At 45.9% G+C, this 19,386-nt stretch overlaps 1 protein-coding gene across 1 annotated transcript in view; it reads right to left on the reverse strand.

The window, feature by feature from the left end:
• Positions 1–19,386, reverse strand: part of LOC137535034 (zinc finger protein 850-like) — a 122,357-nt gene that overhangs the window by 43,960 nt on the left and 59,011 nt on the right. Inside the window, exons 9-10 of the mRNA XM_068256796.1 lie at positions 8,186–8,351; positions 6,410–7,681 (exon numbers count right to left, since the gene is read on the reverse strand). Of these exons, the coding sequence (XP_068112897.1) occupies positions 6,410–7,681; positions 8,186–8,351 (1,438 nt within the window). The remainder of the gene's footprint in view (positions 1–6,409; positions 7,682–8,185; positions 8,352–19,386) is intronic.

A 19,386-nucleotide genomic window follows, 5' to 3' on the forward strand; every position in this document is an offset into this window, starting at 1 on the left:
GTGATTGAAACCTGTGATCGCTAAATGATCATGGATTCGAATTACGATGTCGAATAGTGAAACAATGCTTGTGAATCACGGTTAAGCCATGATCACGGATTGTATCCGAGCACCACTGGTAGCCAGATGTGCCTCCTCTCCCCCCCTCTCAGAAAAGGAAGCCAGATGTGCCCCCTCTCCCCCCCTCTCAGAAAAGGAAGATAGATGTGCCCCCTCTCCCCCCTTTCATAAAAGGAAGCCAGAAGTGCCCCCTTCTCCCCCCCCCCCTCTCAGAAAAGGAAGCCAGAAGAAGTACCTCCTCTCTCCTACCTTCTCAGAATTAGGAACCAGATGAATCCCCCCCTCCCCAGGAGAAGGAGCTAGATGAGCCCCCTCTCTCCCCCTTCTCAGGATAAAGGACCCAGATGAGCCCCCTACTCAGAATAAGGTAGCCAGCCCCCCTCCCAACATAAAGTAGCTAGATGAACCACTGTTATTCCCCTCCCCAGGATAAAGTAACAGATGAGGCCCCTCTTTTCTCCCTCCATCCCCAGGATAAGGTAGCCAGCCCCCTCTATCTCCCCCCTTCCTCCCCAGAATACCGTAGCACGATGAGCCCCCTCTTTCCCTCCCAAGGATATAGTAGCTAAACCCTCTATCTTATTACTACCAGGTTGCAATCAGGGCTGGGACAAGGTTCTCCTGCACTAGGGGCAGAGATTCCAAAGTGCACCCCCCCAAACTGTGCCCAACCCAGTATAGGTAGCAAACTTGCCCCCAGTACAATAGCCAGATATGCCACCATAAAGTATTAGGTAGTTCCCTCCCCAGTATGATAATCAGATGCAACCCTCCTCAGTGTATTAGCTAGGTGTGCTCCCTAATCCCCTGTACCTAGAAGATAGCTAGACCCCCCCCCCCCCCCCCCCAGCATAAAGTAGCCAGATGAACCCACTTTATCCCCCTTTCCCCAGGATAAACTAACAGATGATGGATAGAGGGAGGGTCAGGCATCGGTAGAGGGGGGGTTAAGGGTTGGGCATCGGTAGAGGGAGGGTTAAAGGTTAGGCATCGGTAGAGGAGGGGTTAAAGGTTAGGCATCGGTAGAGGGATGGTTAACGGTCCGGCATCAGTAGAGGGGGGGGGGGGTTAAGGGTCCGGCATCGGTAGAGGGGGGGGGCTAAAGGTTAGGCATCGGTAGAGGGAGGGTTAAACGTTAGGCATCGATAGAGGGAGGGTTAAGGGTTAGGCATCGGTAGAGGGAGGGTTAAAGGTTAGGCATCGATAGAGGGAGGGTTACGGGTCCGGCATGGGTAGAGGGGGGGTTAAGGGTTAGGCATCGGTAGATGGAGGGTTAAGGGTTAGGCATCAAAAATAAAAACACACACACTCATCTGTGTAGTATTTACCGTACCTATCGATGCCTAATCCTTAACCCTCCCTCTACTGATGCCCAATCCTTAACCCCCCCTCATCCAATGCCCAACCCTTAACCCCGCCTCTATTGATGCCTAACCCTTAACCTTCCCTCTACTGATGCCCAACCACCTGGTGCTGCCTAACCCTTAACCTTACCACCTGCTGCAAAGGCGTGATAAGTGCCAATGATTGGACATTTATAAAATAACGTCAGGGCTATTCGCTATGCAAATTGTGACTATACATAGCGGTCACATAGTCATACATTTTCACAGCAGGTAGCCACAGAGCCCACTATTACATTTTTTATTATTGCCGCTAATATGGTGGTGCCCATTCACTCCTCTTGCACACCTCATTCACCACCCTCCAGTGATGGTAACACAAAGCAAAGGGAATGTGATAGGATCAAACACTGTGGGAAGTTTTGCCATTTCGGTGGTGTAAATGGAGTGATTAAAAATATTATGTTTATAAAGAAACCAAAAACGGACAGCAGGGCCAAGTTGGAGAGGATCAGACAACGCTCACAGCTCTGGAAAAGATGGGTAGCCGAGAACTTAATTGTTAAGTAAGGTAAGATAAGGTATATTGTAATGCCATACAAAAGATAACACCACTGTTTGGCGTTCACAGTGATTTACTAAGTATTAATGGGGAGTTTAAAGCGGGACTGCCAGCCACAAAACCAAATTCTATTTAAACACTGCAGTGTGTTTAGAATGCTGCCAGAAATCTCTCTCTACAAGTACAAGCTCTCTAGTCTATTCAGGAATCTCTCTGCTGTTATTTTCTCCCAGGCTCTTTACTGCACCACTGCCAATGACCCTCCCACCTTCCTGCTTTCACCGATTGGCTGAGCAGACTGCTTCCTAGCTGAAATATGATCCTCTGCTCACTCGCTTTTACAAGCAAGGCTGAGGTGACTCAGTGATTGGAGGAGAAAAGAAAAAAAAAGTTAAGGGAAGAAATTGCATCAGAATTTAGCCTCAAACTCTGGGCAAAATAAATCAAAATATGGACAGTACAAAATATGTGTTATATAAGTAGATAAATAGCTGAACTACTTACATATGTGTTTTTTTCCCTGGCATAGTATGGCTAATCCTCCTGCTTTAACCACTTCCCGACCGCCGTATTCACAATTGGCGGCCGGGAAGTGAACCCCGCAAGGACCGCCGTATTGACAAATGGCGGCGGTCCTTGTAGGAGCATGGGCGGAGCGATCGCATGATCCGTGACGCGATCCTCCGCCGGCGCCTGGCTCAGCTCACCCGCCGCAACATCCTGCCGGCCATACGGAACCGCCGGCGGGATGTTAACCCCACGATCGCCGCATGCAAAGCGTATAATACGCTTTGTAATGTATACAAAGCGTATTATACAGGCTGCATCCTGCCCTGGTGGTCCCAGTGTCCGAGGGACCACCAGGGCAGGCTGCAGCCACCCTAGTCTACACCCAAGCACACTGATCTCTCCCCCCTGCCTTCTGATCGCCCACAGCACCCCTCAGACCCCCCCTGCCCACCCCCCAAACCCCTGTTTACACCCAATCACCCCCCCAATCACCCATCAATCACTCCCTGTCACTATCTGTTAACGCAATTTTTTTTTTTATGCCCTAAACTGCCCCCTGCTCCCTCCTGATCACCCCCCACACCCCTCAGATTCTCCCCAGACCCCCCCCCCCCCATGTACTGTATGCATCTATCCCCCCTGATCACCTGTCAATCACCTTTCAATCACCCATCAATCACCCCTGTCACGGCCACCCATCAATCAGCCCCTAACCTGCCCCTTGCGGGCAATCTGATCACCCACCCACACCAATAGATCGCCCGCAGATCCGAAATCAGATCACCTCCCAAGCGCAGTGTTTACATCTATTCTCTCCTCTAAACACCCACTAATTACCCATCAATCACCCATCAATCACCCCCTATCACCACCTGTCACTGTTACCCATCAGATCAGACCCTAATCTGCCCCTTGCGGGCACCAAATCACCCGCCTACACGCTCAGATTGCCCTCAGACCCCCCCTTATCAATTCGCCAGGGCATTATTTACATCTGTCCTTCCCTGTAATAACCCACTGATCACCTGTCAATCACCCCCTGTCACTGCCACCCATCAATCACCCCCTGTCACTGCCACCCATCAATCAGCCCCTAACCTGCCCCTTGCGGGCAATCTGATCACCCACCCACACCAATAGATCGCCCGCAGATCCGACATCAGATCACCACCCAAGCGCAGCGTTTACATCTATTCTCTCCTCTAAACACCCACTAATTACCCATCAATCACCCCGTCACTGCTACCCATCAGATTAGACCCCTATCTGCCCCTAGGGCACTCAATTACCCGTCAACACCCTCAGAACGCCCTCAGACCCCAGCCCTGATCACCTCGCCAGTGCATTGCTTGCATCTATTCCCCCCTCTAATCACACCTTGAGACACCCATCAATCACCTCCTGTTACCCCCTAGCACACCTACCCATCAGATCAGGCCCTAATTTGCCCCGTGTGGACTCCTGATCACTCAGCCAAACCCTCAGATCCCCTTCCGATCACCTCCCCAGTGCATTGATTGCATCTATTCCCCCCTCTAACCACTCCCTGAGACACCCATCAATCACCTCCTGTCACAACCCTAGCACTCCTATCCATCAGATCAGGCCCAATACAACCTGTCATCTAAAAGGCCACCCTGCTTATGACCGGTTCCACAAAATTCGCCCCCTCATAGACCACCTGTCATCAAAATTTGCAGCTGCTTATACCCCTGAACAGTCATTTTGAGACATTTGGTTTCCAGACTACTCACGGTTTTGGGCCCGTAAAATGCCAGGGCGGTATAGGAACCCCACAAGTGACCCCATTTTAGAAAAAAAGACACCCCAATGTATTCTGTTAGGTGTATGACGAGTTCACAGAAGATTTTATTTTTTGTCAAAAGTTAGCGGAAATTGATTTTTATTGTTTTTTTTTTCACAAAGTGTCATTTTTCACTAACTTGTGACAAAAAATAAAATCTTCTATGAACTCACCATACACCTAACGGAATACCTTGGGGTGGCTTCTTTCTAAAATGGGGTCACTTGTGGGGTTCCTATACTGCCCTGGCATTTTAGGGGCCCTAAAACCGTGAGGAGTCTGGAAACCAAATGTCTCATAGAAGATTTTATTTTTTGTCACAAGTTAGCGGAAAGTGACACTTTGTGAAAAAAAACATTACAAATCAATTTCCGCTAACTTGTGACAAAAAATAAAATCTTCTATGAACTCACCATACTCCTAACGGAATACCTTGGGGTGTCCTCTTTCTAAAATGGGGTAATTTGTGGGGTTCCTATACTGCCCTGGCATTTTAGGGGCCCTAAACCCCGTCTTGAAACCAAATGTATCAAAATGACCTGTGAAATCCTAAAGGTACTCATTGGACTTTGGGCCCCTTAGCGCAGTTAGGGTGCAAAAAAGTGCCACACATGTGGTATCGCCGTACTCAGGAGAAGTAGTATAATGTGTTTTGGGGTGTATTTTTACACATACCCATGCTGAGTGAGAGAAAGATCTTTGTAAATGGACAATTGTGTGTAAAAAAAATCAAAAAATGGTCATTTACAGAGATATTTCTCCCACCCAGCATCGGTATGTGTAAAAATACACCTTAAAACACATTATACTACATCTCCTGAGTACGGCAATACCACATGCGTGGCACTTTTTTGCAGCCTAACTGCGCTAAGGGGTCCAAAGTCCAATGAGCACCTCTAGGCTTTACAGGGGTGCTTACAATTAGGCACCCCCCAAAATGCCAGGACAGCAAACACACCCCACAAATGAACCCATTTTGGAAAGTAGACACTTCAAGGTATTCAGAGAGGGGCATGGTGAGTCCGTGGCAGATTTTTTTTTTTTTTTTTTGTCGCAAGTTAGAAGAAATGGAAACTTTTTTTTTTTTTTTTGTCACAAAGTGTCATTTTCCGCTTACTTGTGACAAAAAATAATATCTTCTATGAACTCACTATGCCTCTCAGTGAATACTTTAGGAGGTCTTCTTTCCAAAATGGGGTCATTTGGGGGGTATTTATACTATCCTGGAATTTTAGCACCTCATGAAACATGACAGGGGGTCAGAAAAAGTCATAGATGCTTGAAACTGGGAAAATTCACTTTTTGCACCATAGTTTTGAAAATATTTGAAAGATATTTGAAAAATGTCAGCACAGAAAGTTAAAAAAATCATTTTTTTGCCAAAATTCATGTCTTTTTTTGATGAATATAATAAAAAGTAAAAATCGCAGCAGCAATCAAATAGCACCAAAAGAAAGCTTTATTAGTGACAAGAAAAGGAGCCAAAATTCATTTAGGTGGTAGGTTGTATGAGCGAGCAATAAACCGTGAAAGCTGCAGTGGTTTGAATGGAAAAAAAGTGCCTGGTCCTTAAGGGGGGTAAAGCCCACGGTCCTCAAGTGGTTAAAGGACACCCAAGGTGAAAATACACTGATAAGATAAACAATTGCATCTATTCGCGTGCTAATAGTAACCTGTGCTATGTGTCCGCTGTTTCATGCATCACGGCCTATGACACTAATCACTTCTCAAATGTAAACCTAGAAAAGGCACTAGCAGAGCCTTGGTCTCCGATGGGACTATTACATGCATCCTGGGCGCAATTAACCTGTTCCAGACCAACATAGTTGCAATCTAGATCCTGCTGGTGGCTGCACAGATTCAACATTGCATCTAAAAAACATTTCCCACACTCAGCACATTGATAGGGCTCGTCACCAGAGTGATATCCCTCATGATAAGGTCTGATTTCTGAAAGAAAAAAAAAAACATTTCCCACACTCAACAGTGCTATATCCCTCAAGAATGATAAGGTCTGACTTCTGAACAAAACATGTGATCTCTCATGAATGAAAAGGTCTCAGTTCTGAGCAAAAAATTTCCCACACTAAGCTCATGAATAGAGCTTCTCACCATTGTGACATTTCTTATGTTTGATAAGGTCTGATTTCTGAACAAAACATTTCCCACACTCAGCACACAAATAGGGCTTCTCACCAGTGTGCGATCTCTCATGTTTGATAAGCTTTCCTTTCTCTCCGAAACATTTCCCACACTCAGCACATGAATAGGGCTTCTCTCCAGTGTGAGATCTCTCATGTCTGACAAGATAAGATTTAAAATCAAAACATTTCCCACACTCAGCACATGAATACGGCTTCTCACCAGTGTGTGATCTCTCATGTTTGACAAGGCTTCCTTTCTCTCCGAAACATTTCCCACACTCAGCACATGAATAGGGCTTCACACCAGTGTGAGATCTCTCATGTATGACAAGCTGTGATTTCTGAATAAAACATTTACCACACTCAGCACATGAATAGGGTTTAACACCAGTGTGAGATCTCTCATGTGTGACAAGATGTGATTTAAAATCAAAACATTTCCCACACTCAGCACATGAATAGGGCTTCTCCCCAGTGTGCGATCTCTCATGTTTGACAAGGCTTCCTTTCTCTGCGAAACATTTCCCACACTCAGCACATGAATAGGGCTTCTCACCAGTGTGAGATCTCTCATGTATGACAAGCTGTGATTTCAGAACAAAACATTTCCCACACTCAGCACATGAATAGGGCTTCTCCCCAGTGTGCGATCTCTCATGTTTGACAAGGCTTCCTTTCTCTGCGAAACATTTCCCACACTCAGCACATGAATAGGGCTTCTCACCAGTATGAGATCTCTCATGTATGACAAGATGTGATTTAAAATCAAAACATTTCCCACACTCAGCACATGAATAGGGCTTTTCACCAGTGTGAGATCTCTCATGTATGACAAGCTGTGATTTCAGAACAAAACATTTCCCACACTTAGCACATGAATAGAGCTTCTCACCAGTGTGCGATCTCTCATGTTTGACAAGGCTTCCTTTCACTGCGAAACATTTCCCACACTCAGCACATGAATAGGGCTTCTCACCAGTGTGAGATCTCTCATGTATGACAAGATGTGATTTAAAATCAAAACATTTCCCACACTCAGCACATGAATAGGGCTTTTCACCAGTGTGAGATCTCTCATGTATGACAAGCTGTGATTTCAGAACAAAACATTTCCCACACTCAGCACATGAATAGGGCTTCTCACCAGTGTGTGATCTCTCATGTTTGACAAGGCTTCCTTTCTCTCCGAAACATTTCCCACACTCAGCACATGAATAGGGCTTCACACCAGTGTGAGCTCTCTCATGTTTGACAAGGTCTGATTTCTGAACAAAACATTTCCCACACTCAGCACATGAATAGGGTTTCACACCAGTGTGAGATCTCTCATGTATGACAAGCTGTGATTTCTGAATAAAACATTTACCACACTCAGCACATGAATAGGGTTTAACACCAGTGTGAGATCTCTCATGTGTGACAAGATGTGATTTAAAATCAAAACATTTCCCACACTCAGCACATGAATAGGGCTTTTCGCCAGTGTGCAATCTCTCATGTTTGACAAGGCTTCCTTTCTCACCGAAACATTTCCCACACTCAGCACATGAATAGGGCTTTTCGCCAGTGTGCAATCTCTCATGTTTGACAAGGCTTCCTTTTTCTCCGAAACATTTCCCACACTTAGCACATGAATAGAGCTTCTCACCAGTGTGCGATCTCTCATGTTTGACAAGGCTTCCTTTCTCACCGAAACATTTCCCACACTCAGCACATGAATAGAGCTTCTCCCCAGTGTGCGATCTCTCATGTTTGACAAGGCTTCCTTTCTCTGCGAAACATTTCCCACACTCAGCACATGAATAGGGCTTCTCACCAGTGTGAGATCTCTCATGTATGACAAGATGTGATTTCAGAACAAAACATTTCCCACACTCAGCACATGAATAGGGCTTTTCACCAGTGTGAGATCTCTCATGTATGACAAGCTGTGATTTCAGAACAAAACATTTCCCACACTCAGCACATGAATAGGGCTTCACACCAGTGTGATATCTCTCATGTCTGACAAGATAGGATTTAAAATCAAAACATTTCCCACACTCAGCACATGAATAGGGCTTCACACCAGTGTGAGATCTCTCATGTCTGACAAGCTGTGATTTCCAACCAAAGCACTTCCCACATGTGGAACAGGAATAAGATCCCCCGGAAGGGGTAGAGCTTTGCTGGGTAGGAGGCCCCTCGGGGTTAGACAGGTGAGGGGAGTCTGGGGGAATATCTGCAGGAGACTCTTGTCCAACGACATCATCCATTGTACAGTCTGTGGATACAGAGAGACGAGTCTCTGAGAGGTTCCTGATGCCGGGACTTAGCACTGCAAATAGAGAAACATCATCACTTCCTGTTAGAGAATTCTGAGGTGAGGAACATTTATCATTAGGGATGGTCAGCGAGCTGCTGATAATTTCAAATTGATGCAAAGTTGATGCAGATTGGAAATGGGCCAGATGCAGTGTCTGCATAACTTTGCATATAATTTGCACCATCTCAGACTCATTGGCATGTCACTGACCATCACTAAATTGCAGCCTGACGAAGAACTGCAGAAGGTTGTGCTCATTACAGTCAGCCAATCACATGATAATAACTTTGCTTTGTATATACATTTTCTGTATCTTGGAATTTGGATAATGAAATTAATTGCCTGAGAAATGTGATTAGCTGCATACAATTTGCATTATATTTGCATACAAGTCAGTTATTTGCATCTCATTAACCCTCCCTACACATAAAGCATTGGCCATACATGGTAACGCAGCAAATTGTAGAGCTTGATGAGACAATGGAAGCAATGTGTTACTCTTGTGACAACAGACCTATATGTACTTATAGCAAGATATCTGTGTTATGCTTGTAGAGCAATGTGGTGCCACTTACACATTCTTCTTACCAGTGTATCCTCCTATCACCCATATGCCCCTTGTAATGTACCTTTATCTCTCTCTTGTTCCTAACTGTGCAGATACAGATACACAACACCAAATTATAGGAGCTGTGAGGTAGAGGAATTATCCATTTATATCATGGAGACCCAAAGCCGCTAATACTTCTGTAGCTGGATATAAATACATACATATATACGCCTATATACACAGTATAGCCATATATCTCTCCTCCCATTCTTCTGACTGATAAGGAACCAAACTGCTACAGCTCCTATTGGACAGATTGGTGGGGGGCAGGGAAAGGGCATGTCTAGAAATCACTGGGCCCCCCTGCAAAACTTGGGATACCCCCGTCCACCTTTGTAACAAACCTGACATGACCCGATTTTTATTGTATTAATTTATTAGCATTGCACATAGAGTTGTGTGGAAGGTATTACTGCTCTTGCTGCTTCCTCTGTCCCTCCCATTTCCGGTTGGTGAAGCAGTTATGAATCCTGTGAAGCAGAAGTGAATGAGCAGATTGTGGCTGCGCATGCACAAGTCCATGACCCCGCATGTCCAGTAACAGGAATGACTCATGCATGTCTTCTTTCCTTCATACACCAGCAGCTCCTGTTACTGGGTATGTGCAGCTCATGAAGTCACGCCTACTCACAGGAAATCTGCACGCTCCCAGTGTCTCCCCATATAAAGGATATGACTGCCCTCTGCAGTACAAGAGAGGAAGTGCCAATCCAAACAGGTTCCATACTCCTCTATAAGCACTCCCAACTATTTCATTTAAAAACAATTACGTGGCCAGAACGTCATGGAGGGCAGATGGGTTCACTGAGCTCCGGCTGTAATATCGGGTCTTACCCTTACCATCCATGCTACTTAGCCGCCAGATCGGATGTCCAGGTCTAGTCAGGTGTAGTAAGAAGTCAGGCTCCAGGACTAAGGACTCCATCACTGCTGACATTGCACGGCTCTTCCAGAACACCCGCTCTGCCTCTCGGAGCAGTGATGTGGACAAGATGGCACCGGGCATTTCCAAAACTACAAACAACAAGGAATGCGGAGCTCCACAAACTGCCACCTCCCCAACACGCTCGGCAAGCTCTAGGGCTGACTCACCAGATAGTATGAGGTGCAGCCCTCTACAAAAGCCGACCTTGACCGCATGCTGTCCCGAATGGGAATCGATCATTCATTCAGAGCTAGCAGGCCTCAGAACAGACATTGAGCACGTAGGACATAGGGTTGAGGCCATGGAGAAGAGAGTCCTGGCACATGATGTGACCCTAGCGGACATCTCTTCCACCCTTATCAGGCAAGTGCTATATAAGCAGGAAGATCAAGAAAACCGCAACAGACAGAATAATGTCTGCCTTAAAGGGCTCCCTGAAGCTACTTTGCATGAGGATCTTCCCTCAGTTGTCCATGTCATTTTCAATGGGATCCTGGGCAAACCTGAATCCACTCATTTCCAGTTTGATTAAGTTCACAGAGCTCTCAGGCCCTGTGGCCGTTTTGATGCTGCCCCACGAGATGTAATCTGCAGACTCCATTATTACACAGGCGCCAGCAGAATAAAAAAACATGAATCAATTAAAAAAAACAGTAAAATCATGGGGGGTAAGGGTGGACTTACCTGCACCAGAAGGTCAAACATTACCAATGTGATTGGTAAAGACAACATTTAATTTGTACTCCAAATAAAACAATTGCAATGCGTTTCGCGGGTCTCACGCCCACTTCCTCAGGCAAGATACAGCGCCTGCATTCAACTGCACAACGTCTGAGTTACTCGGGCGTGAGACCCGCGAAACGCGTTGCAAATGTTTTATTTGGAGTACAAATTAAATTTTGTCTTTACCAATCACATTGGTTGTGTTTGACCTTCTGGCGCAGGTAAATCCATCCTTACCCCCCTGATTTTACAGTTTTTTTTTATTGGTTCATGTTTTTTTTTATTCTGCTGGCGCCTGTGTATCCATTGCACATTGTTTTCCCCATATGCGCAAATAGTGGTTGCCTGACACTTGGCAACCCATGTTTGTGAGTATATCTCTACTTGCTATTACATTATACATCAATAATACACTATTGGGGGCTCCCGGTTGTTGTTTTTTTCTGTTTCTGTTTTACCATTACCACAGAGAAGGAGGAATTCCTTAGCAAAATGAGGTCTCTGAATGAGTTACAGTTTGATGGAGTTCCTATAAAAGTTTTTCCAATGAAACTCTCCAACAGCGCAGGACCCTGCAACCTCTTCTGGATGCTTTACGGGCTTGCAATATTCAGTATCATTGGGGCTTCCCATTTGCTTTGTTGGTACGCCATGAGGGGAAATCACATACTCTTAGATTTTAGAGGAACTCCCTGGTTGGTGTGCAGCCTTGGGACATGACTTAAAGCTAATGAGATACTTACCTAAGTAGAGGGAAGGCTCTGGGTCCTAATGAGCCTCCTCTCTCCTCTCCTAGTGCCCTCGGTGCAGCACAGGATCCCCGGTTTGAAGCCCCCGCCATGGGGGACTTTGGAAGCTTTCGGGAGCCGGGTCCTCCCAAAGACTGGCGGCTCCATACTGTGCATGCACAAGAAAGGGCGCTCGCACCAGCGCAGTATGAAGCGGCCGTCTTAGGGAGCACTCGGGTTCCCGAAGATTTTCCAAAGTCACCTTCGCCTGGCGGAAGGAGCAGCATTTCACCAAATTAGTAAAATACTGCTCCCTGGGACAGCGCAGTACTGAAGGCACCGGGAGAGGAGAGGGAAGGCTCATTAGGACCCAGAGACTTCCCTCTCCTTAGATAAGTATCTGGATTTTTGTAACAGCATGATTCCCATTCACTTTAAAGAGAATCTGTAATGTAAAATCTTATCTAAATAGATCTACCATCCTGATTGTTGTCATCTCCTACCCCCCTCTTTGCCTTTTGCACTGCTCCCCACCACACTCCTGGTGATAAAACAGTTTTATACACTGGTTGTAAACAAAAAAGATGGCTGCAATCCCACAAGTATGTCAGCAGAGCCTGCGTGTTTGAAAGAAGTTACCTTCTGCCTCCTGCAGGCTCTATGCAGCTCAGGCATGACTGGAATGCTGGAATCCAATTCTAAAGTTCTCACAGCTGTTTTTCTGAGCCCTGTCTGGGCTCTGCACTGCTGTCTGCTGTTCAGCATGTCCCAACTCCCTCAGCCTGGCAAACACACTGTGAGCAGGGACCCTCTCTGTGAGATACACAACAGATACACAGGGGGCGTGGAGGGGGTGTGCATAACTCCTCTTCATTACAGCAGAGGCTGACCATTCCTGATCTCCCTTGACAAGCCTCGACAAAGGCAACAAAAGTGGATACAGTAGAGAGAAGGGGAAACTAGAAGAGGCTGCTTTACGCCACAGCACATCAGTACAGGTATTGCAGCATGTATGATAGGAGAAATAAAGGTGTACAATTTGTTACAGAGTCTCTTTAATAACGGTTCAAGATTGGTGTCCTAGATTGACAGACCTTCGTTTCACTGCTCTTCTGCTAATCTTAAAAGAAAAAGAACTCTAAACTGGGAACCCCCACCAGCCTCTCTCAAAACTCCCCACACTGACATGTCTGCATAATCACTCTTCTCTGTTCTGATCACATTATTAGTGTATTCGTCCTTAGCCCTCTGGTTTCTCGGACACTGGCAAGATGTCCTGACTCACACTTTATTGGGCTACCTGAACTGTGTTTCTCAACATAGTTTATCTGCTGTTATGTTTATTCTCTGATGCCGATTTAGCAGTCGGTGACCAACTCTCCAGGAATTCTTGCTATTGCATCTGGCTATGGCCTGGTGCTTTTGGCTGGGAGTAGCATTAACTTGGCACATTTCCTTATCTGATAAATGTTATCTTCTTGATTATGTTTTATTTATGAGCCTTTTGTTTTGTGTTCGTGTTACCTTGTTTTCCCTATTAGGTTACTGTGCATTGGATCGTCCTTTCACTTGCATTTGTTCTAGTGTGTTACAAGGTGGCTGCCTGGAACTGGCAGGGAGATTGGGGACATTTGATAATGCTGACCTTTCTATTTGTAAGCCATGGTTTTAAAAAAGCTTAATGTGAACCAGAGGTGAGAGTTATATGGAGGCTAACATATGTATTTCCTTCTAAGTAATACCAGTTGCCTGGCTGTACTGCTGATACTTTGCCTCTAATACTTTTAGCCATAGACCCTGACCAAGCATGCAGCAGATCAGGTGTTTCTAACATTATTGTCAGTTCTGACAAGATTAGCTTGTTTTGGGAGTGATTCAGGCACTACTGCAGCCAAACAGATCAGCAGGGCTGCCAGGCAACCGTTACTGTTTAAAAGGAAACAAATATGACAGCCTCCGTATTACTTTCACCTCAGGTTCACTTTAAGGTAGACTCTTATGATATCAAGGCGGCCAACTCCCCAGTTAAATGCTACAAAGTACTGCATGAACTGCAGAGATTGCGCTTAGATGTTGCTTGTATACAGGAGACCCATTTCAGTGATAGTGGTAGAGGGGGCTTCCATTCTAAAAAATGTCCCCAGTTGTTCTATTGTAACTCTCCCTCTCCTAAATTTACCAGGGGTAGCTATAGGTTTCTGCTCTGGTGGCTCCTTTGTCCAAGCTGGCTCCATTGCAGACTCTGCAGGCAGATGGTTTGCCGTTAACCACTTGAGGACCGTGGGCTTTACCCCCCTTAAGGACCAGACCCTTTTTTTCCCATTCAGACCACTGCAGCTTTCACGGTTTATTGCTTGCTCATACAACCTACCACCTAAATGAATTTTGGCTCCTTTTCTTGTCACTAATACAGCTTTCTTTTGGTGCTATTTGATTTCTGCTGCGATTTTTACTTTTTATTATATTCATCAAAAAAGACATGAATTTTGTAAAAAAAAATAATGATTGTTTTTAACTTTCTGTGCTGACATTTTTCAAATAAAGTAAAATTTCTGTATACATGCAGCACGAAAAATGTGGACAAACATGTTTTTGATAAAAAAAAATCCATTCAGCCTAGATTTATTGGTTTGGGTAAAAGTTATAGCATTTACAAGCTAGGGTGCAAAAAGTGAATTTTCCCATTTTCAAGCATCTCTGACTTTTCTGCCCACCTGTCATGTTTCATGAGGGGCTAGAATTCCAGGATAGAATAAATACCCCCCAAATGACCCCATTTTGGAAAGAAGACATCCCCAAGTATTCACTGAGAGGCATAGTGAGTTCATAGAAGATATTATTTTTTGTCACAAGTTAGCGGAAAATGACAGTTTGTGACGAAAAAAAAAAGTTTCCATTTCTGCTAACTTGTGACAAAAAAAAATGAAATCTGCCACGGACTCACCATGCCCCTCTCTGAATACCTTGAAGTGTCTACTTTCCAAAATGGGGTCATTTGTGGGGTGTGTTTACTGTCCTCGCATTTTGGGGGGTGCTAATTTGTAAGCACCCCTGTAAAGCCTAAAGGTGCTCATTGGACTTTGGGCCCCTTAGCGCAGTTAGGCTGCAAAAAAGTGCCACACATGTGGTATTGCCGTACTCAGGAGAAGTAGTATAATGTGTTTTGGGGTGTATTTTTACACATACCCATGCTGGGTGGGAGAAATATCTCTGTAAATGACAATTGTTTGATTTTTTTTACACACAATTGTCCATTTACAGAGATATTTCTCCCACTCAGCATGGGTATGTGTAAAAATACACCCCAAAACACATTATACTACTTCTCCTGAGTACGGCGATACCACATGTGTGGCACTTTTTTGCACTCTAACTGCGCTAAGGGGCCCAAAGTCCAATGAGTACCTTTAGGATTTCACAGGTAATTTTTGTTTCAAGACTACTCCTCACGGTTTAGGGCCCTTAAAATGCCAGGGCAGTATAGGAGCCCCACAAGTGACCCCATTTTAGAAAGAAGACACCCCAAGGTATTCCGTTAGGAGTATGGTGAGTTCATAGAAGATTTAATTTTTTGTCACAAGTTAGCGGAAATTGATTTTAATTGTTTTTTTTCACAAAGTGTCATTTTCCACTAACTTGTGACAAAAAATAAAATCTTCTATGAACTCACCATACTCCTAACGGAATACCTTTGGGTGTCTTCTTTCTAGAATGGGGTCATTTGTGGGGTTCCTATACTGCCCTTGCATTTTAAGGGCCCTAAACCGTGAGGAGTAGTCTTGAAACCAAATGTCGCAAAATGACCTGTGAAATCCTAAAGGTACTCATTGGACTTTGGGCCCCTTAGCGCACTTAGGGTGTAAAAAAGTGCCACACGTGGTACCGCCGTACTCAGGAGAAGTAGTATAATGTGTTTTGGGGTGTATTTTTACACATATCCATGCTGGGTGGGAGAAATATCTCTGTAAATGACAATTGTTTGATTTTGTTTACACACAATTGTCGATTTACAGAGATATTTCTCCCACTCAGCATGGGTATGTGTAAAAATACACCCCAAAACACATTATACTACTTCTCCTGAGTACGGCGATAGCACATGTGTGACACTTTTTTGCAGCCTAGGTGCGCTAAGGGGCCCAACGTCCTATTCACAGGTCATTTTGAGGCATTTGTTTTCTAGACTACTCCTCACGGTTTAGGGCCCCTAAAATGCCAGGGCAGTATAGGAACCCCACAAGTGACCCCATTTTAGAAAGAAGACACCCCAAGGTATTCCGTTAGGTGTATGGCGAGTTCATAGAAGATTTTATTTTTTGTCACAAGTTAGTGAAAAATGACACTTTGTGAAAAAAAAAAAAACAATAAAAATCAATTTCCGCTAACTTTTGACAAAAAATAAAATCTTCTATGAACTCGTCATACACCTAACGGAATACATTGGGGTGTCTTTTTCTAAAATGGGGTCACTTGTGGGGTTCATATACCGCCCTGGCATTTTACGGGCCCAAAACCGTGAGTAGTCTGGAAACCAAATGTCTCAAAATGACTGTTCAGGGGTATAAGCATCTGCAAATTTTGATGACAGGTGGTCTATGAGGGGGCGAATTTTGCGGAACCGGTCATGAGCAGGGTGGCCTTTTAGATGACAGGTTGTATTGGGCCTGATCTGATGGATAGGAGTGCTAGGGGGGGTGACAGGAGGTGATTGATGGGTGTCTCAGGGGGTGATTAGAGGGCAAAATAGATGCAATCAATGCACTGGGGAGGTGATCGGAAGGGGGTCTGAGGGTTTGGCCGAGTAATCAGGAGCCCACACGGGGCAAATTAGGGCCTGATCTGATGGGTAGGTGTGCTAGGGGGTGACAGGAGGTGATTGATGGGTGTCTCAAGGTGTGATTAGAGGGGGAATAGATGCAAGCAATGCACTGGCGAGGTGATCAGGGCTGGGGTCTGAGGGCGTTCTGAGGGTGTGGGCGGGTGATTGAGTGCCCTAGGGGCAGATAGGGGTCTAATCTGATGGATAGCAGTGACAGGGGGTGATTGATGGGTGATTGACAGGTGATCAGTGGGTTATTACAGGGAAGAACAGATGTAACTAATGCACTGGCGAATTGATAAGGGGGGGTCTGAGGGCAATCTGAGCGTGTAGGCGGGTGATTGGGTGCCCGCAAGGGGCAGATTAGGGTCTGATCTGATGGGTAACAGTGACAGGTGGTGATAGGGGGTGATTGATGGGTAATTAGTGGGTGTTTAGGGTAGAGAACAGATATAAACAATGCACTTGGGAGGTGATCTGACGTCGGATCTGCGGGCGATCTATTGGTGTGGGTGGGTGATCAGATTGCCCGCAAGGGGCAGGTTAGGGGCTGATTGATGGGTGGCAGTGACAGGGGGTGATTGATGGGTGATTGACAGGTTATTGACAGGTGATTGACAGGTGATCGGGGGGACAGAGGTATACAGTACACGGGGGGGGGGGGGGTCTGGGGAGAATCTGAGGGGTGGAGGAGTGATCAGGAGTCCCCAGGGGGCAGTTAGGACCTAAAAAAAAAAAATAGCGTTTATAGATAGTGACAGGGAGTGATTGATGGGTGATTAGGGGGGTGATTGGGTGCAAACAGGGGTCTGGGGGGTGGGCAGGGAGGGGGGTCTGAGAGGTGCTGTGGGCGATCAGGGGGCAGGAGGGGGAAATCAGTGTGCTTGGGTGCAGACTAGGGTGGCTGCAGCCTGCCCTGGTGGTCCCTCGGACACTGGGACCACCAGGGCTGGAGGCAGCCTGTATAATACACTTTGTAAACATTACAAAGTGTATTATACACTTTGTATGCGGCGATCCGGGTGCTAGTAACCCGCCGGCGTTTCCGAACGGCCGGCGGGTTACAGCGCGAGGGGGCGGAGCCAGTCCCCGGCGGAGGATCGCGTCACGGATGGCGCGATCGCTCCACCAATGCCCGTACAAGGACCGCCGCATTTGTGCATGCGGCGGTCCTTGCGGGAGCCACTTTCCGGCCGCCCCTGTGCAGTGGGCGGTCGGTAAGTGGTTAAAGACACCAACCAAAGTTTAATGATAACCATTGCTTCTGTATACCTTCCTAACTCTGACCAAAGACATTGGGAGCTTTCTTGAAGAACCTGGCGTCCTTTCAGGAAGATGTGCTGGTAGTAGCAGGAGATTTTAATATGATCTGGGATGCTAAATTAGATTCAAGCTCTCATAAACTTACTACCTCCCATACAGAACTTAGGAGAGTTAAATTGCAGATGCATGATGCCCAGTTACTAGACCAGGACTAGGACTTTGCGAAAGCGCAAGCAAACTACTTTCTACAAATCAAGAACCCAGCAGGATCCACGGCTGTTCTCTCTAGAGATATAGCTGCTGTTTTCAGAGATTTTTATTCTACCCTCTACATCAGATCCTCAGAGAGTCAGGAATCTGACCAGGAAGCGCAGGATTGATCTTTATCTGAGTAAAATTAGCTTACCTAGACTCTCTCAAAGTGAGAAAAAAGGTCTTGAGGAGGAGATTACGGAATGTGAAATCTATACGGCCCTTAATAAAATGCCCCTGGGAAAAACTCTGGGTCCAGGCGGTCTATCTACCATCTATTATAAAATGTATAGCCAAATTCTACTGACCCCCTTCTTCAGAAATATTTTAATTCCATATCTAAACAATCCCCTTTCTCAATAGATACTCTTTGGGCTCATATTTTGGTGATTCATAAGGAGAGGAAAGATGTCAATCATGTCAGAGCTATCAACCCATCTCTCTTCTTAACTGAGATATTAACTCCTTACCAACCGTCTAACGCCGATAGGTGTAGGGGAGGTGGCTCCCCCAGGACCAACTAACGCTGATCAGCTTCAAGTCCTTGGGGCGGAGATTAGTGGGGATCGCACGCAGATGCGTACACATCCCCGCTCAGTTACGGAGTGAAACTCCATAAACAACCTGCCAGCCGTCATCGGCAGCCTGAAAAAAAAAGCCGGAACCACTTGTATGGGGGACAGCTCTGTCACTGAGCTTTCCCCAGGAGAGGCTCAAACAGCAATCCCTCTCATAGCCTGATGCCTATGAGAGGCGATCTATCTGATTGGCTCTCAGGGGGAGGGAGGGTGGGAAGAAACATAGCAGCAGTAATCAGATGCCACCAACAGAAAGCTCTGTTAGTGGTAAGAAAAGGGGGCAAGATTTGTCCTGAGTTGTATGGCCCTGCAGTGAGCTGTTAAAGCTGCAGTGATCTGAATTATAAAAAATGGCCTGGTCACTTGAGGGGGGGGGGGGGGTAGTGTAAGCCTGTGGTCCTCAAGTGTATAAATTGTATGCGAAAGTCTTGGCACTCTGACTAAGTCACCTGTTATACATACCAGGTCGGGTTCATCCCTGGTAGAGAGGCCTCTAGGGCACTGGCCTTGATCTACTCTGTCAGATGCCTCCAGATTCCTGCCTTTTTGCTATCTACTGATGCACAAAAGGCGATTGACAGAGTGGACTGGGATTTTATGGAAGCTACTGTGGATAAGTTTGATATTGGCACCAGAGCGCAATCCCTCATTATGGCATTATATTCCCAGCCCTCTGACAGAATCAGAGTCAATGGTGAGCTATTGGACCCCTTTGAAATAAGAAATGGCACTCGTCAGGGCTGCCCCCTATCTCCCCCCT

This window comes from Hyperolius riggenbachi, chromosome 10 (genome assembly GCF_040937935.1).
Source record: "Hyperolius riggenbachi isolate aHypRig1 chromosome 10, aHypRig1.pri, whole genome shotgun sequence".
In the NCBI taxonomy this organism is placed as follows: Eukaryota; Metazoa; Chordata; class Amphibia; order Anura; family Hyperoliidae; genus Hyperolius; species Hyperolius riggenbachi.